Source organism: Condylura cristata, unplaced genomic scaffold (assembly GCF_000260355.1).
Source record: "Condylura cristata isolate star-nosed mole 26May11 unplaced genomic scaffold, ConCri1.0 scaffold00032, whole genome shotgun sequence".
Taxonomy (NCBI): Eukaryota; Metazoa; Chordata; class Mammalia; order Eulipotyphla; family Talpidae; genus Condylura; species Condylura cristata.
Window position 1 is genome coordinate 1,580,915 of NW_004567133.1, and position 27,452 is coordinate 1,608,366.

At 35.0% G+C, this 27,452-nt stretch overlaps 1 protein-coding gene across 3 annotated transcripts in view; it reads left to right on the forward strand.

The window, feature by feature from the left end:
- Window positions 1–4,272: 4,272 nt before the first annotated feature.
- The window catches only part of SDK1 (sidekick cell adhesion molecule 1), a 450,881-nt gene continuing 427,701 nt past the window's right edge, over window positions 4,273–27,452 (forward strand). For all 3 annotated transcript variants that reach the window (XM_012731947.1, XM_012731948.1, XM_012731946.1), the window contains exons 1-3: window positions 4,273–4,393; window positions 17,913–18,019; window positions 20,170–20,317. In XM_012731947.1, coding sequence (XP_012587401.1) covers window positions 4,350–4,393; window positions 17,913–18,019; window positions 20,170–20,317 — 299 coding nt within the window. In that variant the 5' untranslated portion in view covers window positions 4,273–4,349. The remainder of the gene's footprint in view (window positions 4,394–17,912; window positions 18,020–20,169; window positions 20,318–27,452) is intronic.

Genomic DNA, 27,452 nt, shown 5'->3' on the forward strand with positions numbered 1-27,452 from the left:
TAGGGGGTCCATTCAGACCTGAAAGCTCATTTTTTTTGCCTCTTTTACTCATTCTTCCTAAAGCTTTTGTGTTTTGCTACCTTTGTGTCCTCTTTTAATGTCATGATCTACTGTACATATTTTAATGGTAAATTGGGCTATAGTTATAGATACAACTATGGTATTTAGTATATTGGCTAATCTATATTATAGTATTTGCAGTAATAAATTTAAGTTAGGCACTTAAAATCCCAGTGCATTAACATATTTGCCCTCCCTTTTTCTTATTTTAGCATCTGTGCTAACCACAATTCTACAGTCATTTGGATTGCAAGATATTTGCTTGCCAGCTCTATGAAACTATTCTTTATGACTATGTCTTTTCCTACCAGATCACAGTGACCTGCATAATTTGTACATAGTATAGGCATGTTTAGTGGCATGAATTCTGTTAAAAAAATGAATTATGGTGTCATTTAAATTCAAAGTCATCCCATAATATTTTAAATTGATGATACTCTGTCAATTGTAAAGCCAAATTCAAATTCTTGAGCTTCTATCTTGAAGCTTTTCCTTTCAAAAAGATGTATTTTTTATGACTCATTCTTGTATAACACTGGAACCATCTGAAGTGGCATTTCTTTTTCTATTGTTAAATATAGTGCAAATGGCAGGACATTAATAAAGCCTGTAGCTCAGTAAATCCCAAGGTATCAGAGCTATATCCACTGCAAGTCAGCTTTATTAGACTGTTTGGGTCACAAGAGGGGAGAATTTGAGCAAAAAGGGAAATTGGACACATGGTTGACAATCAGAACTTAAGAATGCACTTGAAATTGTAGATTGGAGCATGTGGTATACAGCAGAAGCAGGTGGAACTCCAACAAGGCAAGGATTGATTGCTCCTTGTTATATATTTTGGTCACAGTAACTAACCCTTTACTGTCTCTTTCCTGGATCAGAGCTAGACTATAATATGTATGTGATAGCAACCATGTCTTAATTGTCTTTGAATTCCTAGTTCTAATTACATATATAATGCATATTTATTGAGCAGAGAATTATGCAAGTGAGAGACCTAGGAACCCTTCCTGACCCTTTTCTCTCCCTCACCCAGTATTCATCCATCAGTATATTTTGTGCCCTCTCATTATTGTTTTAAAGCAATCTATTTCCTCTCCATATCCACTACCACAGTCACTAGTTACCTTGGTCAAACTAACCCTAACCCTAAACCTAGCCCTAGTTCTAGTCCCTAACCTTTTAGAACTTTTAGCCTGTACTGCTGAGTGGTCTCCTAACTGGTTTCCCTCTACTTTTACCCCTCTTCAACTCCTTCTCCTTGTTGCCACCGAAATGCTCTTTTAACAACACAGACCCTTCAAAGGTATCCTGTTCTTTGTATATAATACTAACAAGTCATTGTCATGTTACTGACAGTTTTTTTTTTTTTGAGGAAGTTCTATAAATAGAGTGGTCATATAATTTATTCTTATGAGAAAAATTTTGAACGTAAAGTAGCACTCTTGATAATCACGCAGGGATAATGTGAAACAAGGTTGTGTCTTTGTCTAGCCTGTTTCCATTAACTCTCTCTGTACCTACAGCCCTACTTGTTTTCCAGTCTTTCATACTTTCCATATTATTTGCCATGTTTTCTACTGCCACCAGGCCTTTGCACGTGGACTCCTACCGATCCTGCAGCTCCTCGCTCTTGTATGCCATTTCATTGACTTGCCATATTCTTACTATAAGCTCTTACCACACTCACAGATGCACTTTAACATTTACTTATTCAAATGAATAAATGAATACTATTAAAAGAGTGGCAATATCATATTACCAGTATATCAGTAATGGAATACAGTGATCAGTATAATAGCAAAATAGGTTGTATACTGCATTCTATCTAATCCATATAAGAGGGACCACCTATAGGGTCCTCCCCGGTGGCACAGCAGGTTAAAGCACAGTACTAAGAAGCTAAAGCCACTTCAGCAATGAATTCGATCCCCGCCCCAGGAGGTGATCCACATGGTAAGGCAGCTCTCTCCTGACCCACCCACTGCTCCCTTCAGCAGTGTACTTCATCAGTCGGACTGTTCTGCTCCCCACTCTGTCTCTGGTCAATCCTCTCACCACCCCTGCACCTCTGGCCTGTAACCTAGTTCTGTATGCATAAATAAATCTTAAAAAAAAAAAAAAGAGACCACCTATATGTATGAGTTTAATGTAAAAAAAATAGTCTCAATTTTAACACTGATAATATGAGGTTTGGTGCTTAATTTGCCTAAAATATAGTACTCTTAACTTAAATTTCCAATTTAGTAATTACACAAATTCATACCAATTTGAAATTAAGATATGTATTCTTGAGAAGAAATTCCCCTTGAGAAAGCTGTGGCATTTAGAATCATAATACACAGAATTGGCACGTTCTGGAGCAGATGATCTGGGTTTCACATCATGATTTTACCACTTACTATATGGGTGGTCTTGAGAAAGTTACTTAGTTTCTCTGTGCCTCTTTCTGTTTGTCTGTAAAATGGGTACATAAAAGCATGTAGTCCATTAGGGTTTTTTGAGAATTGAATAGAGAAATATATACAAAGCCCTTAGGACAGTTCTCAGCACATTGTAAATCCTCAGTGAATACTATCTGTTATCTGTTACACAGGTTTCTGTATTTTTATTATATTTATTTATTAAACAATTGCTTCTTCCATATCTGGTTTGTTTCTGGCATTATCCTAGGTGATGGAAATTTAGAAGTGATTGAGCTAGGGGAGGGGGTGTACTGGGTGTAATCCATAAACTCTTTAATTTCAAAACCTGATAGTTACTGGAATGAAATAAATGTCATTGTCAATATGTGTTGGTGGGGAGGAGGTTCATTTTACTTGAAGAACAAACATGATCAACATACTCTGTGCTGGGGAAGTACCTCCCAGAAGGGATGGATCAAGTGAAGAAAGAGCTTAACCTGACAGGGAAAAAGTTGAGTGTGGCTAGAGTGGTTGTGAGTGAGCAGATTGGGTAGAGGCCTGAAAGGTAGACAGAAAGCAGGTTATGCACATGTGCCTTGGACATTTTACTAGAAAAATGAGAAGTCATCCAATTTGGTTTATTTCACTGATAAATAAACGTAAACCCACATGTCCTGATCAAGGTCATGGAGCTAATTAGTGGTGGAGTTAGAACTAGAAGCTAAGTAGCCTATGTTTTTACATATAAACTGCACAAATCTTATGGGGAAGTCTGTGAATTCTTAAGATGTAAATGTTTCAGTGTAATTGTTTCAAGAAATAGATCTTATCTTTCCCTCTATAAGCTGCTCTGTTATCACCCTGCCTTCCCCACCCTCCATTCTGACTGCTCACAGACTAGTTTTCCACTTTTGTAAACTCTTTGTTGTTGTTTTTAATATGTCCACTGACATAATGGTGTTAATTTATAGCACACATATTTTAGGGGTATAGGCGCACACCTCTACAATGTATGCTGTCACACTGTGCCTACCATTATAGCACCAATTATCTTCTACCATAGTTCATTGAACCCTTTTCCCTCTTTAATGAAACATATGCTATAAACCTTTTTCTTTCTGGCATCTTTCTATGCAGTAGAAACTCCACATTTGTCTATGAGTTCATTGTGGTATATGTTATCTGTAGCAATGACTGATTCATTCTCATTTCTATATAATTTTCCATTGTATGAATATTCACATAATCTAATTGTATAACCCTCTGAAAGTTGCTGAAAGAGACGTGTGTGTGTGTGTGTGTGTGTGTAATGAATACCAGGCTGTAGTTCATTTATGTGTGTATGTTAACCTTACTTATCCTACTTCCTTTGGTTTTACCAGTTGAGGACCATAGTAGAAATTTCTCTATTAGAGCCTTTGAGTATACCTTGGTTGTACTTTGAGAATATAATGCTACTTAAAACCAGTGTTTTCTGAGGGCACAGATTACTTAATCTTCCCCTTTGAGAAGCAAGTACTAATCATGAATGGAGGTAACTTAGAGGAACCTGTAAGGTGATTTCAAATGTTGTTCTTTTTGAGCTTCCAGACTGTTGAAATGTCCAGGGTATAGCATATTTCTAGAGGTTCAGAATTATTTATTGCTTAATGGCCAAATAGAGATCATGTCTACTTTTTAAAATTAGGTTAAAAAAGTGTTTGATTAATTAGACAAATGCCATTTTCATGTATATCTTACTCAGTTTATTCCTCTCTCTCTATTTCAGATGATGTTGTGCCATATTTTAAAACGGAGCCAGGCCTACCACAGATCCACCTGGAAGGGAACCGCCTTGTTCTCACTTGCCTTGCTGAAGGGAGCTGGCCTCTGGAGTTCAAGTGGATGCTCAATGACAGCGAGCTTACCACCTATACCAGCGAATATAAGTAATTGATCTCTTGAAAATAAGATTCCATTTCAGGTTCATGTGTTTAGAATATTTACCTTATTGGCCATAGTAGCACAAGGAGGTGAAAATATTGGGTTGAATTTGTAATATATGAAGGATTGAAGGAATAGATTTGACCATGTAATTAGAATGTGATTTATATTTTGATATAGGTCGTATTTACCCCTGGGAAGTCTATCATTATATTTGTAAAAGTAAGCTTGTTAGTGAAATTACCAGACCGGAAAAAACGATAGTTATAGAGGCTGCAAGTAGCAGCTTCAGCATGATAAAGTTGCATTCTGATGACCACAGTCCCACCCACCAGCATTGTTTATACCCAAGGAGCATAAAAGGTTTAAACAGAGATCTTTTTTAGATCAGTCTCTTCAGGAGCTCTGAAATTCCACAGAAACTTTTCTAACTAATGTAGAGAGTTGGAATTAGAAAAGTGGGGTTATGAGTATTTACACAGCAGTAAAAAAAAATTTTTGAATTCCTGTCACATGCTAAGCTTGGAGATACAGTACTGACTTAGATGCTGGGAATAGAGACAAAGGCTGGTTGGAGGGGAGGGGGAAGCTAGAGATCAGTTTTACAAGACTGTCAGCCTCAGTATCTCCTTGCAGTGTTCAGGAACTTTACAGGTTCTTATCTGTTTAGCCTCCATTCTACATGAGGATTATTGTACTAGATGCTGCTATTATGAATAGTTTGCAGAATTAGTGATGGTCTGAAAAATCCCCAATGTCAATGTAAATCAGCTGTACTATGTTCTCATTTAAATGAAGAGAAGGAATTGACTGTCTTAGAGAAATTTTATTTTTTGAGGTAACATTGGTTTACAACACTGCATATGATTCAGGGGTTTAAGATCACAAGATAGAGGTATTTTTTTTTAAAAAAGATTTATTTATTTGTGCATACAGAACTGGGGTACAGGCCAGAGGTGCAGGGGCGGTGAGAGGCTTCACCTGACAGAGTGGGGAGTAGAACAGGCAGATTGATGAAGTACGCTGCTGAGAGGAGCAGCAGGCGGGTCAGGAGATATCTGCCATGCCATGTAGGTCACCTCCAGGGCGGGGATCGAACTCATGCTAAAGTGGCTTTAGCTTCTTAGTGCTGTGCTTTAACCCACTCTGCCACCAGGCCTTTCTTCAAACTTGGGTACACAGCCATAGATAGTGGTATAGGACTTGTTTCTAGATCTTCTGTTTCCTATATGTGATTTCTAAAATTGAGCTGTCTGGGAACATGCTTGTGTATGGCACTTGCCAGTTCTCCTTCTACCTTCTTGGTGTTGTTTCTCCATTTTGCAAGGTATATACCTCCCTCATCCTGTGGAACTTTGTCTTATTGGTGCAAGGCAAACACATAACTCAAAGTATTGAGCAAAATATTGGGCTCTTTTTAAAAACTTCAGATGGCTCCCTTTTTGTTCTTTATATTTGTTTATTTTGAGGACAAAATGGAATATCTTAACCTATCTTGGGGTTCTTAATTCTAGGACTATACAGGCGGGCAGCTGGAATCATAGAATCATACCTTTTTTTTTTTTTTTTGTTAACAACTTTACTTTTCCTGCTCCCCAGTTATCACCAAAGAATATATTGTGCCTCAAGAAATGTTCAGCGAGAGCAAAGCAGATCTGTCAGAAATACCACAGGCAAGGGCACCTTGTTTTATTCCAAGCAGCAAAAGAGAGTAGTGCTCTGTGGCTAAATTTAGCCATTGACATATATTAGAATGAGAGCATGCAAGACTTGTTACGAAGAAATAAGTTGAGAAATATTCATCTGTGAAGCACATGCTAACAGAACTTCATCCACTCAGAAACAAGGAGAAATTTGGAGACTCAGTGCAGACTGGAGAAAAGAGGCTAAAAGGTTCTGTTTGCTTCTGTCAAATTCCAGTTCTTCCTTGACAGAGAAGGGAAACACTCTGTGGGAATATTAGTGTTTTATATTTTATCAGTCATTTAAAAGCTACTTTCATTAACTTTTGCAAGTAAAAATTATTTGATCATCTGAGTCCATGTCTATTTTTATTACTTCAGTATAAGTGTTCTTGCTGCTATTCTTCAACCTCTTCTTTATTTATTTCTTCCACATCTTCCTTAGATTTAAAGTAACTATGCATATGTATGGTGATGTTTTATCTTCTCTTTGTTAATCTCTATACAGTTCTGCTCATTTTAACAGTAACTTTCTGCTCAATGAATTTTAAATTAATTGACAAAGCATTTATTTCTATCTTACTAAGAGATTTACTTTTACTCATTGTCAAAATCTGTAATAAATTTATGTTGTTTTGATTAACTTTGAGGTAATAATTATTACAATAAACATGTCATCCATCCAGAAGAAATTTTTTTTAGGCACTTAGAATTATTTGGTCAAAGTAAATTGTTAGGTTGCCATTTATATATATATATATGTATGTATACATATAAATGTTATATGTATACATGCATACATATATATACATATATACATATATATAATATATACATATTTATCTATTTGTATTTATATATTTCATTGAAGGTGTTGTGGGTAGTCGATAAGTATCTTTCAGGCAAAAGAGCATTTTATATTACAATAAAATTCTTTGGGGTAATAGATTTAATAGTCAAATTCAGAGTAAAAACAATATGAAAGTTATATTAAAGAATTTATTTTTAAAAAAGGACAATGTGGATATAAAATCATTATGCTTTTCAGATTCCATTGAATATATTTAAAACTGTAATTAAGTTTTATTTTAAAATGCTAAAACATGCACTATAATATTATTATATATACAACTATTTAAACTTGTGGCAGAGTAGTATCAACTTAAAAATATGTTGAGAAGATGGAACTCTTTTGCATTGTTCTTTATACCAAATTCACCTACTAACCTGAATACACAATCTGGGTAGTCAACAAGAAGACAAAGCTATATTGGTTGTCTTGAAGTAAAACCGAGGGGTGACTCACTGATATGGATCATTAAAATAAGTTATATGTTCTACTGCTATTTCACTCGAAATTCAATAAGAAGAAGTGGGTTGTTTTGAGGCAAGAACAGTTTGCAATAGATGTGATAAAAACTGTTCTGTTTATTGAGGGCTTCAGACAGAGATGGATTGTCAAGGAGCTATCATATTTTGTCATTTGTTTCAAAATATAAAACCTCTCTAAAAATCTCATGCTATTTTTTTTTCAAATTGCTCTTTCATTTACTTCCTTCCAATAAGTACCTTCAATGGTCCTCTGTTAACCTTCATGAAACTGCTAAGTCTCAAGTGAAAAACATGGTTACTTTATGAAAATGGTAGCCATTTCCTACCTGAAATTTAATAGTTCTTTCCCCCTCCCTTTGGTGTCAGTTATGAAAATGCTAACCCTATAAAGAGTAAATCACATACATTAACCTTTCCCTGCTTTACTTAAAATAGAATTTCCTTTGCTGCTTATATTACAGACAATGAACGTTAGTGAGTTTCAAACATTACATTATTCATATTGATGCATATACCCATGTTTAAGCACAGATGACTACACTGGCAAAATAATAATAGTTTAATAATTAAACAAATTTTGTGCAGATGTCTTTGGCAGATTTATATGTTTTATCCTCAATTATTTTCTACTTTGGGATGTAAAAATATTTTTTCATTGCATTCAGAAAATATGTATATATGACAAAAATTTCTTAATGTGAGGCTCAATGCTAATTGTTGTGGTAGGAGGAATTATTGGCTACTCTAAATTGTTGAAAATCTTAGTCCCTGTATATGATCTGGCTCTGTGGTTCAATATTGATGATAGTGTAACAATAGAAATTTGATGGATTTTTTTTCATTCCAGTAAAAATGTTTAAGGGATATGTTACTTTTCTTATGCCTTATAAAAAGATAGAGATGTTCATATTACCAGTAAAATTATTAACTACTTGGGAAAAATTTTTAAGAAATGAGTAGAACTTACATGAAGAAAAGTAGGACATCACACTAGAAGATTATTGTAGAAGTTTTAAACCAAATTCAATAAAAATCCTAATGGGATATTTATAGGATAACTTGATTGATGAAGTGGTTACATAGCTCATCTAGAAATATGAACAGTAGAGAATATCAACAAATATTTAAAACATTAGGTGAATAATTGGGAGGAACTTTTTGTTCTAGGAGTTAAAGCATATAAAAGTGGCATAATAAATAAATATCATGTTAGTGAAGCAGAAAATTTCCAGAAAAGAGTTTCAATCTAGACCATAGTATAGATAAAAAAGTATATATGGGATGATATATTTCCTATACATATATGTATATGTGTGTATGTATATCAATAGTAGATAATTAATTTCATAACAAAATTCAAAAGATTCTCATTTTACACCAATCATAAAAGTCTAATATCACATCTATTGAAGAGTTAAATTGAAAAAATTAAACCATAGAAAATAATGGAAACATTTAATGGCCTCTAAATTTTCAAGGAGAAAATATAAAAAGCTTTGAAAAAAATCACCAAAAACATCACAGATAACCATATTGAATTTTACAGTGCCAACAAATAATTAATCAGGAAAATATTTGCAACAAATCAGACAGATTCATTATGTTCACTAATCTTGATTTTCTGGAAAATGTGATTGAAAAAAAGATTTACAAGCTTGTCTGCGTGGAAATAATCAGCTCAGGCAGCAAGAACAAAGGCAGTGCCATGAAACTGGGAAAGCAGATGGGGTAATACCAGCACTAGGTCACTGGTAACTGGGTGCTCATTACAGATGACTGAAACTCAATCCCACTGGAAACATTTCCATTAGAGACTCATGAAGTACACCTTAGAATGCTCAATCTGAAGGGTTAAAGAGGAAAATATTACCAGCTTTTATACTCAGGTGATAAACTATGGCTCCATGGTCATTAACCCTTATTTTTGGTTATCTCAAGCATGAATAGCTAAACATTCTGACTAGTGTCAGAATTTCCAGGACAGGCCCTAATCAGTACGAGGCATAGTTTGTGCACCGTGTTGCCAGCTGGACCAGTGTGGAGCCAGTTCAGAATGAGTGAATTGCTAACCACAATAATAGCTCCAGTAAAAGATTGTACCAAAAAACTTCTCAAATAGAGTACAAGTGAATCAAATGAATTCATTCTTTGAGCCCACCAGCATCACTCTTACCAGTGTAAGTCCAATACATCAGAGTCCCTTCCAAGAGGATAGTCAGCTACACTTTCTACAAGGACCTTATACAAAAATATTAGTGGAACACCAAGCTATTTTTTTTGTTTTTGAACAGGTCTCCAGACTGTAATTAATATTTATTTTCACCTTCCTCTGTGGCCTCTATGGTAGATAGCTCTAACTCTCAGCACTTAAAGTTAGTCTGTTTTCTTGCTGGTAGAGAGAGCCAGCTCTATTTCTTTTTATTGTCATGCTCTTGTTTGGCCATGGGTACAATAATTGTGACTAGTCGTGGAAGCACTAGAGAGTACTCCAATTAGTGCCTCTTCTGTCATGGGTTATTGGATAGAATATATCAATTGTCTTGAGTTTGTTGTAGGGAATTACTAGCTCTAGACAAAGTAGAGCAGTTGTCCTCCTTAAGAAATCTTAAAAACAAGATCAGAAAGGATCAAACTATTTCCAAATATCTTCACAACATCAGAGAACAAAGCTCAAAAATATTTGTAGGAATATAAAAATATGTAGCATTGAACAGGAAAACAACCCAAAGCTGAAACATGTTAGAATTAGCAGAGCCATTGACTCATTATAACTGCATTCTATATGATCAAAGTTAAGGATAGATGTTAAAGGTATTAAAAGGCAGAAATCAAACTTATAAAATGAAACCTATGAGGTCTGAGATAAAAGACACATTGGATAGAACTATCAGTAGATTGCAGAAGAAAATACTAGTAAGCTTAGCTATAACAAGAGAACTACTCATAATGAAAGGCAGATAGAAGAAAAGAAGGAATCAAACACTGTGAAGCTCTTTAATGAGTGACAGGACAATTTCAGATGACCAAATACAAGTGTAATTGGAATCCCAAGTGGAAAAATATTTGAAGAAATAATGCTGTGATGAAACTGTATCTACCAACACAAGAAGCTAACTCCAAACAGTGGAGTTACTAGTGCTATACCAGCTAAAAGAAGAAATAAAAGGCATCTAGATTGTGAAGGAAGATTTTGATGGTAACATGATCTGTGTGTAAGATATCTATAAAATACTGCTAAAATTAATGTGTTTACAAATATTACAGGACACAAAATCAATGTACAAAAATCAATCCTATCTCTGTATACAAATCCTATCTCTGTATTCAACATGTAAAACTTCGCCTATACTAGCAAAGGATAGTCTTCATTTTATGTGTATGTGTGTAAAATTTAAAATAGCATAAAAATCTTACTAATAAATACTTAAAATTGAAAATTATAAAAATTTGAAATTAAAAACCTAGATAAGTGGACTCATAATCCATGCATCCATGTTCATAGGCCTGAAGACAATATTGTTAACATGTCAAATTTTCCCATATGTATCCTTGGCCATATTCTTTAGTCTTGAGGACATAAGCAAACCAACCAAACATACATCTTCACTGAATCTTGGACAAGGCATCACTACACATGCTTTGTTTTTTTTTTTTGTTTTTAAACACTCTAATCTGAGTCTCTTACTGACAAAAAATAAAGGTCTGTTTAATTAAGATGTTGCCACAATTAAAAGACTAAGTTATTTTTAAACATGAATACAGGATTATGCAAAAGTTAAAAATAAAGTTGATATATGATTTAAAATAAATAAACAAATTTTATATTTCTTAAAATAAAAATGTATTAGGTGAAATATAACCCAATTGGTTTCTTCCTTAGCAGCATTTTTGACTCCCATCTACATCTTCCCACAAAGGGCTTAGTTTTTCCAGATGTTCAGCTGCAGTGCTCCCGATCTCGTTTTATAGTGATTCTTTCCATTGATTAATACTTCCTTGGTCCTGTCCTCTGAATTGCCCAGTTCACAACAATGGTTGTATTTTGACTCCAATGAACTTGTCTTGTCATTTTATCTAAAAATAGGTAGACCCAAATTGCTTAAAACTTGAGATAACTTCCTTATTTCCTCATGGCCAACTTGTAAGTATAAATTTTCAACCTAATTCTGACCTTTCTTCTATATCATGCAATACTTAGGAACACTGGAATGAACAAAGTGCAATATTTCATTTATATATCAAATCCTTTTCTTTTTGTCTGTAGGAAGGAGAAAACTTTGTCAGATAAAAGTCTCATTTTATTCCAATATTAAGTAATCAACATTAACTCCCAAGGCTTATAGAATATAGCCTGTGCTTTCTGATGTGATTTTGATCTCCTGCTCCAATGCTTATATCCTGCTAACAAAGTGGTGTACTATTTGTATTTATGTATGAATTTTCTTTGACTGCCTTTTCAATTCCATGTGGTAGTCTAGATATGATTGTGTCTGGAGAATTTCAAAGCAGAACTTGTATTGAGCTTATGCAAGTTCTTGGAGATGATTTGGATTTAGAGAACTAATTCCTTTTGGTTATAGGGACTATTTTGGAATCTAACTAAAGAAATTTAGCCAGTATGCAAAACTTGTCTGTAATGTAATTGTCCACATATAAGATGGGTGAAAACCTACTACTAGTTCACGTATGCTTAGATTTTAGTATTGCATAGTTTAGGTCATTGTGTCTTAATATGAGTAATTTTGACTGTGTAGAAACTTACATATCCCCTCATAACATTAATCCTTGATATATAATGATCCATTTTTTAAATGTGCATGATAACATAAAGAACTAAGTAATAAACAGATATAGAGTAAAATATTTTGGCCCTAAACATCAGTGTCTTCTTAAAGACTTTCTGAAACTATTATAGACTTGAAAGAACATTTTCTCCTAACAGATTTCAGTTCCAGTCATGTGTCCCTCTTTTACTAATGGTGAATTTATCTTTTTCTGTCCTGATTTGATCATGAAAACTAGGAATGAATGAAGAATGAATGATCCAAAAACATTGTTCATGTTAGAGAGCAGAGTCACAATGATGGTAATTCCAGAAAATATTTCAAAGACATTTCATCATTAACTCCTGAAACCTTGGATTGGCATTTGCAATTATAAGTGAAGATAAAACTTTATTTTCCTGGTATGCTATCAATAATAAGGTGTGGATACTCAGTATCCAATTGATCCCTGGAGGGCTTTTATTCATCAGATTTATATTCGCAACCCATCACAGTGACAGATTCTGTAGGTCTACCCCCAGCAGAGTCCTCAATGTAATGTTACTTTAGTAGTTAGTGGTCACTTAGCAGTTATTTTAAATTAAAAAATACAGATTCAGGAATGGTCTGCAAATAAAATGCCTCCATTGGCTAGCTTCTATCTCCACCACACTGTTTACTGTAATTTCACGCTGATTACTTTGAGGAATCAGAACATAATTTAGTTTTCCCAGTGCTTAGGACCTATTAGTGATCTGGATCACTGACTCTTTCTTAACAATTTTCAATCTGGGATTTTCACTATTTTGCTTGAGGAAAAATGCCAGCAACTGACTAATTCTACTTTTGATTTTTCTTAATTACATACATTTATCAAGATATGAAGCAATATTAAGTATAATATAGTATTAACATAAACCATGGTCAATCAATACATTTTTACAAAGAAATTGTATCTAAAATAAAAGGTAAAATCAGTGATAACATTTTTTCATATAGAAAATTTATGAAAGTAAAGTTGAATAAAAATATATTAACCTTATCTCCACAAAAGAGTTGAGTTTGATCCAAGAAGGATATAAATGATTTACTGTTTTGTTTACTTTTCTTAACCCCCTTTTCACTTTGAACATAAAATAGGCTTTGGGCACGAAAAAAACTTTATTATAGAACTTGGTTATTTTAATGCAAAATAAATAATTTCATACAGCATGAAAAATTAAAGTTGTGGGTTAATAGTTTTTCAGGAGTGTCATAAAATGGATGCAGATCTCTATAAAAGAAAGAACATACTGAATTTTAATGCACATGAAAATTCTTATGAATTCTATTAAATAGTCTCAGTAATTATGTTTCTTGGCTTTAGAAGGAAAGTATGGACTTTCTTCTAATATTGAAGATGTGGCTCCATTGTTCTGAACTATGATAGGTCTTTGGAGACCTGTATACAGATACCTGTTTATTATATGTATGGTACATGTTTGTTGTTGGTAAGAATTGCTGAACAGTAACTGTTCTAAAACTAAATTGTTTTTGAGTAGTTTTATCATGCATTTTATAAAAATTTAGGGACTTGTGTTCAGTAAAATTTCTTATAACAGGTAAATTTGACCTAGTTTGGGGGAACTATCTATCACTTGTTGAATCTTAGTGGTTTACTAGGAAGCTATGACCTCTATAAGAAATAACTCGAGGGCCCTCCCTGGTGGCGCAGCAGGTTAAAGCACAACACTGAGAATCTAAAGCCACTTCCGCATAAGTTCGATTCCCGCCTGCCCCGGAGGTGACCACATGGTGTGGCAGACCTCTCCTGACCCGCCCGCTGCTCCCCTCAGCAGTGTACTTGGTCGATCTGCCTGTTCTGTTCCCCACTCTGTCTCTGGTGAAGCCTCTCACCGCCCCTGAGCCTCTGGCCTGTACCCCAGTTCTGTATGCACAAATAAACAAATCTTAAAAAAAAAAGAAAAAAAGAAATAACTCGATAAGGCATAACATACTTAGATATTTCTAAGACTACAGTAGGTACCTAGTGCCTGCAGAATTTTTTAGTCAAAATCACTTCGGTTATGTTCTATAGTTAGAAATTTAGAGCTTTCTAATGCAAGTCACAGTACAAATTTTTCCTTGTTAAAAATTAAAAAGGAAGTTGAAGCATGGAGTTAAGGTTGTTCATACATTCATAAGGCTGATTGGAGACTGGGCAAGAAAAGAGTGAGCTGAGTCCACCAGCCAGTCACCGGAGGGTCTTGCTTCTGATACCACTGGACGGTGGATGACGTTGCTTGGCACTAGCCACTCTCCCCTTGTCCAGGGTTCCATGTGTCTCACCACATAACCGCTGAGGCTGACTGGCAAGTTCTGCTTTAGTTCACTCCTGTGCATCACTGGCCCCAGATTTAAAAATATAGAGTATTAGTGAACATAGAACCCCACATCTATAAGGCATAAATGCAAGACATTGTATATCTTGTGGTCACATGGTATCTTGCATTTAAAAAGCCTTATAGATGCGGGGTTCTATCTTCACTAACACTCAGAATGAAGAATTCTTTACATTCAGAAAAGTGGTACAGAACCTTGGCAGACAAAAATTTGTTAAGTGCAGGATTAGTAACAAGGTTGTTGATAGGCTGAAATGGACTTACTAAAGCTACTTCCTAAAGAAATTTTGTGGTGTTCCTGTGGCTTATTCCAAGTGACAGTTCAGAACTTAAGTATTCAACTTAGCAGAAATGAATAGTTACACTCTTGGTTTTGTTGTGATTTTGTATTTGATATTCTTTAATTTTTTAATTCCTGATTAATGAACTAGACTTGCAAATGTTATGTTAGTCTCACAGAATTTCTTCCTTGATACAGTAAATACAAACATTCCATGCTGTGTTTATTTGCAATAGGAACAGGCATTTTCTATATTTTAGTGACATATGGTGCTAAGACTTTAGCATACTTTCTTATAAAGAGCCAAGAAACTTTCTGGGCTTAAAAATGTATGTTTATAAACAATAGACTTACAATGACTATTCCCATCTGTTAGATGAACATAATTTGTGTAGAAATTCCTGTAATAGGTGGAATACTGTGCAACTTTTTGGTTTATTTTTTCCCCTGGTGAGGCATTAGACTAAAGAGATGGTACAAAACAGCATATGCCTAATATTCAATTTGGTATCTGTTTCTCTTTTTTTGTGCATGAGTACATAGAATTGCACTAGAGGGCCCTCCCTGGTAGCGCAGTGGGTTAAAGCACAACACTGAGAAGCTAAAGCCAATTCCGCATGAGTTCGATACCCGTCTACCCTGGAGGTGACCACATGGCGAGGCAGACCTCTCCTGGCCCGCCCGCTGCTCCCCTCAGCAGTGTACTTCGTAGATCTGCCTGTTCTGCTCCCCACTCTGTCTCTGGTGAAGCCTCTCGCCGCCCCTGAGCCTCTGGCCTGTACCCCAGTTCTGTATGCATAAATAAATAAATCTTAAAAAAAAAAAAAGAATTGCACTAGAAATTCCTAAGAATTTAAAATCTATTTAGGATATTGCAAAAAAGGAAAAATAGAATGAGTAACAATTATGTAAATATAGCTATGTTGCAATGACAAAACTATTATGTAATTTTAAACTCCAGTAACTTGTGTTAATTGTTTCCCAAAAAATTTTGTTGACTTTGTTTTAACCTAGTCTCAAAAAAACTCCGTATTGTAATCACAGTATGTAGTAATCAAAGCCATTCACCCTTATAGTCTTGATTTGACTTCGATAAATGGTATTGACTCTTTGTGTTCAGTTTGTTATTAATCTGATGATATTCACTAATTAATTTTTTGTTTGAGGTGAACCATTCCTAAGAACAGAATGAAGTTTTGAAGATTAAAACTTAGCTACTTTTTTTCATAAAATATTTTATTAATCTTGTCATAGCTTCTCAAGACATTTATCAGGGGAAAACATACTTTGATTAATATTTGCTTAATACTGAATTATCTGTATTTCCCACATGTTTATTCACTTAAAAATATACCTAATAATTCCTTGCTAAAGTTTTCTAATTGCACACACTTGAATGAAAAGATTAACAATTAGTTGTCTATGAGTGACTTCATAGTAAGTGTAGGAACTGAGCAAATAAAGTATAGCATATTTTGTGTTTTTACCTGAATTTGCAGATAACTGTAACTGCAGCTTTTTCTTTCTTACAAAGGATCCGTGAATTTTCTTTTTCAGAACATAAGATATCATTGGTTGGATTTACCCTTTTTTTCTTTCTTACGATGACATCTCCCACATGTGAACCATATCTAGACATCAAGCCTCTTCTCTTAGCTTGTTGTAATGGTCTCTTAGGTAACATGAAAGTACAGTTTCCAGAACTGTAAAACTTCAAGTGACTCTTGATTATTCTCTTTGCTTGTGGATTTCAACCATTTGAAGTTAACAGAAAACCTGAAGTAGCATTTTTATGTAAAAAGTGTCTTCTACTTTTTTCTTACAAAATTTTACCGAAGTTCTAAGAAAGGCACTGATTTGGAGGATGATTACTTCTAGTCATGGTAATGAAAAATACAAATGAAATAACCTTTCAATCACCCAGAAAGTTTTAAAAGTCAATGATAGGGCGTTTATGGAGAAGTGGAAGCAGGATATATGTTTTGTTCAGAGATGTCTGCAACTGTGAGTGGAGAGAACTGTGTAACGATGCACTTTCTTTGCCTTAATAATGACATCTGAATCTTATCTTGAAGGCGTTCTTGAACTTTTTTTTTTTTTAAAGATTTTATTTATTTGTGTGTACAGAACTGGGGTACAGGCCAGAGGCTCAGGGGCGGTGAGAGGCTTCACCAGAGACAGAGTGGGGAACAGAACAGGCAGATCTACGAAGTACACTGCTGAGGGGAGCAGCGGGCGGGTCAGGAGAGGTCTGCCACACCACGTGGTCACCTCCGGGGCAGGCGGGAATCGAACTCATTCGGAAGCGGCTTTAGATTCTCAGTGCTGTGCTTTAACCCGCTGCGCCACCAGGGAGGGCCGTGTTCTTGAACTTTTATATGGAGTAATGTAGCCCATATGTTAAGACTGTTGTTAGTTCTAGAAACCACATTTAAAAATTCTGAAAGAATTATTAAAACGGCCCTCCGTGGTGGCGCAGCGGGTTAAAGCACAGCACTGAGAATCTAAAGCCGCTTCCGCATGAGTTCGATCCCCGCCTGCCCAGGAGGTGACCACATGGCGCAGCAGACCTCTCCTGACCCGCCCGCTGCTCCCCTCAGCAGTGTACTTCGTCGATCTGCCTGTTCTGTTCCCCACTCTGTCTCTGGTGAAGCCTCTCGCCGCCTCTGAGCCTCTGGCCTGTACCCCAGTTCTGTATGCACAAATAAACCTTAAAAAAAACGAATTGTAAAAACTTCTTACTGAAAAATCTGATGTATATGTTATCAGTTTTAGCTATTTGACATCTTTTATTTACTCATCCTGTCATGAGTGATAACTACTATATGTGTTTCATTGTTCTGAGACCAGAAGTGCAATGATGAATAAGACAGATCTGGATCCTAACTTCATGTAATACTTACAGCCTGGTTGAGGAGACAGAGATTTATTAAATCTTATAATAAAGTTGCAGTCAATGTTTTGGTCAGGGAGGGTTTTATAGATAATAGTTGACCAAGAATAAAATATTTGTTGAACAATTAGCTAAGATGTCAGGACTATTCTCAAAATGAAACCATTGATAACTTCTTTTTGGTGTTTTTCAGATATATTATTCCATCTTTGCATAGACATGATGCTGGTTTTTACCGCTGTGTGGTACGAAATAGAATGGGAGCTCTCTTGCAAAGAAGATCAGAAGTTCAAGTTGCATGTACGTGCACATGGAAAGATCTCCAGATATCAAATAACAAAGTGCCTGTGAGGTTGTTAACCAAAATCAGTTTTAACATTGTAGGAAATGTTGGATTCTACTTAGAATAGAATAATTGCTAAAATTGGTTGAGAGATAAGGCCCAGTGTGATTATTCTGAGGATGATGGTAAGGGAGGAGTAAAATGTGCTAAATAAATGTCTTTTTTTTTTTTTTTCAGTTCAACAGATTAACAGATTAAGGCCCATTTAAGACACTATAGCTGACTGAAAAAAAAATGAAGAATGAGACACACTCTGTTTCGTGAATCAATTAGTTGCTCCTAGTTTTTATTACACTCAAAAATGTTTAAAAATTAAAAAAAATACCTAATTAGATAAAATTTCATCAATTTATAGTCAGTTCTATCCAATGCTGATTTGTTTAGAAATCCTTTAGCTGCAGTATAAAAAGCACATGGGTAATAAATAAATGTTCCAGATAGTATTAATTATTATTCTAATAAAGTAGACAGACCATTTTAGATGGAGCCTTCTCTTCACAGATTTTGTATTAAAAAGGGCCAACTTTATATGGGCCAATCTCCCTTTCCTGTTCCTCCCGCACACTACACTAAAATTTAAGCTCCCTGCATTTGTGTATCCTTCAGTTGTAAAAGTTTCATTCTCCAAAATGTGTCTGCCCTATAGGGAATTAATTAAGATGGTTTGTCTGCTTGAATTTACTACCAAAATATCTCTTCACTTAAAAGAAAGCAAAACATATTATGAAAATTTTAATCAAAACTTACTATATCCCAGTAGGTTTTAGAGAACACTTATAAACTACTAAATTGATCTGTGTTCATCAGTGATGTATTTTCTCATTTGTTATTTTTACTCCTTTTAAGGTATCTAGTTTGCAGTGTTGCTCTATGAAATAAGATAGTTTTAGTTCTGTTCTACTATTATTACTCATGACTGAATTAAGTGCTGATATTATACATTTGTTTTTAATTACTAAGAGGGCTTAAATTTTTCTGAATTGTGGTGATTAAATCATTCCACTAAGTCTGTCTGCAGATAATTTAGAACTTGATTCTATTGAATAATTGAAAAGATAATATATTAAAAGTTCAGATCAATACCCAAAACATATTTGAATAAGTTAACAGTTTGGAATTTATTATAACATATTAAATTCTGTGTTAGAAATTTAAATTGTGTACTTTTTCTTGCTTAATTATTTAAATTCTTATTTCTGTCTTTTATCTCTGGCTTTTAGATATTTTTTTAATCTTTTTTCCTTTGATAAAAAGTTTCACTTGACTTCAAAATAACCACCAGTATTTGAATATTAAATACTGCTTGTAACAGAAATAATTTCTTTGAATAAAAAGATCCTTTCATAATAGACAATTTCTGTGGACTATTCCAAACATTCCAGACAAACCATTTAGGCCATATTTACTTGCATACATATAGACAGATCTGTATATAAGCATAATATGGGCATTTTCAAAGTTTCAAATTTGTTACTAGTTTTATAAGTAACTTACATCCACATTCTAGTAACTGTGACTTACCGTGAGACTCCATTTTTTAAAAGTTGGCAACCAGTCTGAAGCAAAACTTACCTGCCCAAATTAAGTCAATAGTATGGGCTTTAGAAAACCCTGTAAAATATAAATCATGGTGAGAATATTTCCTCTAAAATACCTGTTAGGGAAATAGTCACCCAGAAATGAAGAAACAGAAGACTAGACTAAGCAGAAAAGTGTCAGTAGCTTGAAAGATTTGTGAACTTGAGATTCAACTCTAGGTTCCTAAAAATAATTTTTTCTTTGAACACTGTCTGATGCTTTTCAACATTTTATTTCAATACTAAGATCAGTTGCAAACATTTTATTATATTGTTGCAGGAACACAAAGACCATGAAGTTCTGCTGATCAATGCATTTTGAGGATACTTGGGAGGCTCATGGCTTTGCCTCACGGTTCGCTTCTCCACTAAATCTGCACTCATCAGCATTGCTGCTGGGTCTTTTTTGTCTTGTTGCTTAATTAAAGCAATTTGGGTGACTTTCCTATAAAATATCATTATTTGCACCTTTGACCACCCTCTTCAAGAAGGTGGTTTCTGGAATTTAGAAGTCCGATTTTTCTCCACAGATATGGGAAATTTCATAGCTACAGACCAGAGAAAAACAGTTTCTCAAGGACATGCAGCTGTTCTCAACCTGCTGCCCATCACCAGCTGCCCCAGACCTCAAGTGACTTGGTTCAGAGAAGGGCACAAGATTATCCCAAGCAACAGAATGTAAGTTGTTGCAAGCTTTAAAATATTTGTTAAACATGTCAGCACCATTTACGTATTAATTGTGCCAATTAAGCGTTGAAAAGATCAACCTAGTCTAGATGTTACCTAAATCTTTAATAAATAATTATTTTCAAACTGTCTTGTAAAATTTTAAGCAGTTTGAAATTTATAATATTATTTAGCATGCCACATACCCTTAATAAAGCACCCTTTTTATTGGTTTATTTTTTCTGTTCTGAACGCACATTTTGCAATATCGTTGTCATCCCTGAGTTGTGTTTGGCTTCAAGTACTAAATTAATGAGTGCTGGTTTTCAGTTATAGAGCTGTGGGTTTTGTTCCTTTTTTTATTGAACCATGTTTGATACTACTTTCTCTGACGATAAAACAGTAATTACCACTTATTTCTCTTTATCCTTTTATCCTACCATGACAGTTTTATTTCCCTTCATCTAATTAGTGGCTCACTCATCTATTGCAGAATAGTTGCTTTGTGATTAGTTAAGCATTATTTCAAGGTGTTCTTGCCTACCCCACTTTCAAGATATTTATTGTACGCCAAACAGATTTCTTCATTTGAAGTTTAAAGTGATTAAAAAGAACATTTGGCATATATATAATAATTAGACATTTTACAATGTGATTTAGAACTGAGATGCCAAAAATAAAGACATGAACATTTCTGGAAAAATCATGAAGTGCTCTAAGCTTGGGCTAAAAGTCAAATATGTATGCCATCATGTGGTTGCAAATAGATAAAAATTAATCAGAAGAAAGAGCTCTTGTTTTTGTTTTGTCTTGTTTTTTCAAAAAGGGTATGTGATAGGCCACTTGCTGAATAGTTTTCTAGTGGGGTTATGAGGTAACCAAGGGAGTTTGTTGCTTCTCTGCAACCTGGGTATCCGTGGGAGCTTTCTCTTAAGTCCAGGGCCACTGCTTTTCCCTGGCACCCCCTCCTGCTGGGGTGTGGACTTCTCTTAAGCTCCTTTGGCATATGTTTCTATTTTGATTAGTAGAGATAGACAAACCAATATTTTTAAATTCTAGCACAATTATCACTTACGCTAGAAAATGGAACAATTGTTCTACTTTTCTTAAAACATGCTAAATTATATATTTGTACATTGATTTTATATCATATGCCTCTTGAGTTACAGTGAAAACAAACACTTTCTCATTCTCTTAGTAGTCTGTTTAGTAGGAAAAGGCAAGCTATGATAGAATCCTTTTCAAATATTCTGGAAAGTTCTAATGTTTAGGGCAATGTGGCTGGGCAAAGTTTTGATGAATGCTGAAAGTTTTTAGGTGCAGTGGGTGGGCAGGATGTGGGGAAGGGTAGTGGGCAAGCAGGTGGATTGAAATAGGCTTCTCAAACACTGACGCTTCTTATTAATGCCAGTGGAAGCACAACTTACGGTGGAAGGATTATTTTAAATCAGTTGTGAATAACTATACTCACAAGTTTATTTTTTAACTTGTGGTTTTAAGCTGTCTATGCTCATGAGGCAATATTTATTCAAGAACTATGGAAGGCTATAGAATGAAATAACAACTCTTAGTTATATATATATTTTTTACTTGCAAATTTGTGCTAAAGACTTTTTAATTCCTGGTGAGGTAATAATGTAAAGACACTAGTAGGGCTTTAACTTAGTGTCACATCAGATAAATGGCCTACTTACAACCGTGAAGCGTTGATAAATTTCCAATCTCAGTAGAATAATATGGCAGTATGCCTCTTTTTTTTTTTTTTGAAAGAGATAAGATGGGGCTCATAATGGATATTTACACTTTGCAAGGCACTTTAGTTTCATATTTTCCACCTCATCATCACCCCCATGTTTATTAAGTGCCTGCTGTGCAAGATATCATAAATCAGTAGGCACGTAGTTTGTTCCTGAAATTTATAACATCATTCAAAGATACATTCTACTTCTAAAAAAGTTCAGATTTGGATGGCAGATGGAAGGGCATTTCTGCATTGCCCTGGCCTGAAGGGTTGTCAGACAAGAGTCAGATGGCATTACATGTCTTCTGTATCCCCAAGAGGTGTCATTTAAAAACTGACTCATGGTGTTTCATACAAATTGGAACAGGTCAGACTTCTATGGCTGCTTTTAACCAGGTTGTCTGAGGTCAGCTCCCAATACAGGTGAAGAAATTAAAGTAGAGGAACTTCACTTTGCTGTCCGCCCCCCCCTCGCCCCATACACCTTTTGTTAAATCTCATGACCTTTAAAATGTGATTTTTAGATGTATCATTAATTTTTTTTCATTTTCAAGCAAGAGTATATCTAATGTCTCCCAATTTGAAAAATGAATAGAGTACCCTATTAATAATTTTAACAGCAACTGTTATTTATTAGTTTATTACCTACTTTAAACATAGCTTCTCTAGTACTCCCAGCTGCTTTCTAAGAAGGATCTAATTAGCTTCACTTTAGCTCTCAGAACCCAAGTCAGATGCGTTAAATGACCTGCCCAAGGGTACACAGCTAACAAATGGCAGAACTGAAATCCAAACCTGGTCAGACTGATTCTTAACTTGTGTGCTTTTTTCTGCATCAGGCTAGTTTATTTTTGCTTTATTTTGCTGAACCTTCTTCATGATTTTTATTTACTTTTTCTGCACACTGCTTTAGTACTTTGATCTTTTTTTCAGAAAACCAGCTTTCAACCAACCTGGGTTTGCCAGGAGCCATAGGCACACAGACACATGCCTGCATCAACATTAAACATGCCTGCATATGCATTATTTATCCTTTTTGTATTGGACCAGATGGCTCCTAACTTCAGATATTTTTGACAAAGTGAAGGCAAATGTGACCTTCCAATTAAAGCATAAACTCTGTGAAATTCAGAACCCTAGCGGGAGAAGGAATGAAAATGATCTCTTAATAGGAATCATTGGGTGTTTTAGCAGAGGGTGGATGACAACAGGAGACAGGCTGAGGAGGGGGTGATTGCTGTGTGCAAAATCGGCACCCTATCACGGTGGCCTCTTTATTCTCAAAGTGGATACATGTTGAGTGAAAAGGTTTAAATTGTGCAGGGAAACTAGCTGCAGGAGTTCAACATGGTTCCCAGAAAAGTAACTGAAGCAAGTGTCCGGTGGTGCTTGAGCCACTTCCCACTCACACGAGAAAGACTGAATGAAAGACAAGAGTTCTGACTGTTCTTTGGCCATTCTTGCTTTACCATTCTTTTTGCCAAGTACTTGTTGAGGGCATGTTTTGTGACAGAAACTACCAGGTATTGAACATAGAGCAGTTAATAAAAGAAAGTCCTTATCCTCAGGGAACCTATATCCAAGAGGAAAGAAATAGACACTAAGCTGATGGATATGATATGTCAGGTAACTGTAAGTGGGAAAGAGAAAATAAAACAGTTTGAGGGGAATGGGGAATTCGGGGTGGGCAGTGAAGTTGTTTATGACCTGAAATCAGAAGTATGAGGTTGTATCTCACTGTGGTCTTGTTTGCATTTTTCCAATAAGTGACTATACACATTTTTTCACGTGCCTGTTGGCCACTTGAATTTCTTCTTTGAGATGTGTCTGTTTAAACTTTTCACTCATTTTCTGATTGGATGGTTTAGTTTTTGTGCACGTTTTTATCTTTTTTTATTAGTCCTTTGTCAGACATACTTTTGACTGACCCATGTATACTGGGGCTGGTACTCACCTCAGTGCTCCATTTCTTTCAACATCATGCTTTCAAACTTTAACAAGTGAGAGTCACATTTCCATATCACTTCAATAGGCATATCACTTCTAACCACTTCTAAATATTGTCTGTTTAAAACACCTTTGTTTTATAATTTTATCTGACCTGGTGCTGTGTATAGCAGTCATGCAGTACTGGAATGGCTGATGAACAAATGAATGAATGAAGAAATGTGAAAAGTCATGTAATATTTTAATCTTAGGTCATGAAAACTTGCTCACCAAAAAAGGAAAATAACAAGCACAACAAATCTCAGAAAAAATGCTGTTGATGAAGGAGACATATATTTTGTAAGGGCAATCAGTAATTTGAAAATACTGAGTATAGGTTATACTTAGAATCTTGAATAGGTAATTATGGGTTTTATTTATCTGATAAAATGAAAAAAAAAAGGTTTGGTTTTTTTTTCTGATTTTCTGAATCCAGTTAGCAATCTTTGCATATCAAAGATGAATATAGACTTGTCTTATAAATATAGTCTAATTCGATAATAAAATTGCTAAATGCTTCAACTTTGATATATTTCTTTGTTTTATTTCTCAACATATGAAATGTGAATGTTGATGTCATGCAATATTTCTATTACCTCCAGGAGGTAATTTATGTCAGCAGTTATCAGATTAGGACGCAAAAACTTGTTCTGTACAATGCCATTCTTTTGCTTAATTGCAGGTTCTTGTGCTCAAATTGCATCCTGTAGCCTACCTGACAGGAATGTGTAAGCACAAATGTACTTGCATGTGTTTTTCTGGGAATACAAAGTTTATAGATTAAATATTTCAAACCTCCAGTCAGCTTTGCCAGGAAAGGTCTGAATTGTGAAGTATGGGCAGTAAACAGCACCCCAGGTGACTTGGAAACAGTCTGACTCGTAATTGTCCATGCTTAAATACTGAAACATCCATTAACTTATTACATCCATTTCATTTCAATTGCTTCAAGAAAGATTTGTTTAAATTAGCACTTGTATTGGAAGTTGCAGTTTAATGCTTGAATGAAGTAGGTCTGCTTGTAAAAATATTTTTATAGTTAACTGGGCTTTCAAAATAACATGCTTTTAAACTTTTTATATTATACTTTATAGGCATTTTGTAAATGTTTATAGAATATGTCTATATGTGTGAATTGAGCCATGTTTATTATAAGTAGGAGAGACTAGGAGATCCTGGATCTGGACATGCTTCCACTACTACCTCTGATCTTGGACAAGTGTTATTGTCCTTGACCTCATTTTCTAATATCAGAAAGAAGGAAGGCTTTCCAGTGATCTACAAGCTCCTTTCTTGTGTGAACACTCAGTGATGTTTATGAAGGGGTGCTCATAGCCAGTTCTGCCTCTCCTCTCTTTTTCTTCCCTTATGTGTTCAGTAGATATTTATTGAACACTTACTTGTGCTAGATGTGCTAGCAGCTAGGACAGAAGCAAGGCACCAAAGGTCTTGCCATCAAGGAGTAGTGTGCAAGATAATACTAATACTAATACTAATACTAATACTAATGGCTTGATAGTTAGGATATGTTCTGAGGAAGTGGAATGTCATGCAGAAAGCATAATGTGGGTGTGAGAAGACTGAGCTGGAGAAGAAGGAGGGGACCCAACTCTATATCGTGTGGTCAGGCATAACCTCCTGACATGTCTTCCCTGTGGCTGGCACATGTTGCAGTCTTCCATCTTGTTTTCTAAACATCGTGTCTTCAAACATTAACAGCTGAGATTTATATTGCTATATCACACTTGTAGGTTCTGTCCCCTCAAGCAGTTTTTAACTTCCCTTTAGTATTGACCTTCTAAAATATCTTTTTTTCTAGATATATGACTGCAAAATTGAGGGTATTAGGGTGGGAGAAAAGGTGGGGTGGTACAAAGTGTAGAAGGGACCCAGTGGTCTAAGGTAAGGAGTGCAGGTGTTTGATTGGTGGGTGTGATATATTGACATACATCTGAGGAGGCATGAATCTAAAAATCATGTACAGCATTGTAAACCAACGTTGTCTCAATTAAAAGCAAACACATAAATAATTTTAAAAGACACCATAACAGCAAGATTTTTGTGTGTATGTGTGTATTTCATAACAGCATTTGGCTATAGTGCTGTGTTACATACATGCGGTACTGCAATGAGTGAGTAAGTGAAGAAATGTGGGAAACAGTCATGTATTATTTGTAAACTTCCTCACCAAAAAGGAAAAAAAATAAGTATAACAAACCTCAAGAAAAGATGCTATTGATAAAGGAGACATATATCTTGTGCAGATGACATATTAAAATGCACTATTGCACTAACTTTACATACAATCCTATATATAGGTTTTTAAGAGAGAAGGTTGATAAACTGATAAATTTTAACATATGTGTAATGGATATAGTCAACATTCCTATCAAGTTTCCTCATGCTAATAGAACTCCTTCTCTGGCCCTACTCCTGCCCAGTAATCTAATTAGTCTATTAGTTTAGACCAATTAGGTAATTAGTTCTATTACCATAGTTTATTTTGCCTCTTCTAGATTTTTTTTTAATCAGTGCAATCAGAAGATAAAATCTTTTGTGTCTGGTGACAGTTATTTGACATAATATGAAATTCTCAAGGTGATATTTAGTGATAATAATTGCTAATATTTTTGAGTGCCAGGAACTACTTGAAGTATTTTCTAGAAAATGATTCATTTGATCCCTATAGCAGCTCAAATAGTTGGTCCTATTACTATCCATGCTTTTCTGATAGGAACTAAGGCAGAGGACAGGTCAACCACTGTTTGGTGTGGTACTGTGACATACTTTTGCAGCGGTGTGATGCTATATGTAAACCCCAGCCTCACCCACTCTCTAAATTCTGACAATCACTGATCTAATGTTATCACTAGGAATGTTACATAGTGAAATTATACAGTCTATATAATCTTTAGGATTGGCTTTACTCCCTCAGCCACAATTCTCTGATTCACTCAGGCTGTTGCATACATGGGGCAGTTACTTCCTTGTTATTGTGCCATATTCTGTATGGCCATACCATTTACTTAATAACATCACTGTGGAAAGACCAAAACTGCTATACCATTCTTATACAGGGTATGGGTGAACATAAGGCTTTCTTTTTTTTCATTTTTTCCTTTGGAATAAAGCTCAGGTGTTCAGTGATGGCCTGTTAATTTGTGGCATTATTTTATTTTTTTAAATGCCAAATGTTTGGCCAGAGTGATTTTGCCATTTTATAGCTCCACACGCAGAGTGATCTAGTTTCTCTGCTCCCTTATCAGTATTTGATGTTGTCACTTTTTTTCTTCTAGCCATCCTGATAGGTGTGTACTTATAAATATTGTGGTTTTTAATTTACATTTCACAAATTAATCCCCATAAATGAGATGATAAAGCATGCACTGTATAAAAATGAAGAATTATATAAAACATTAA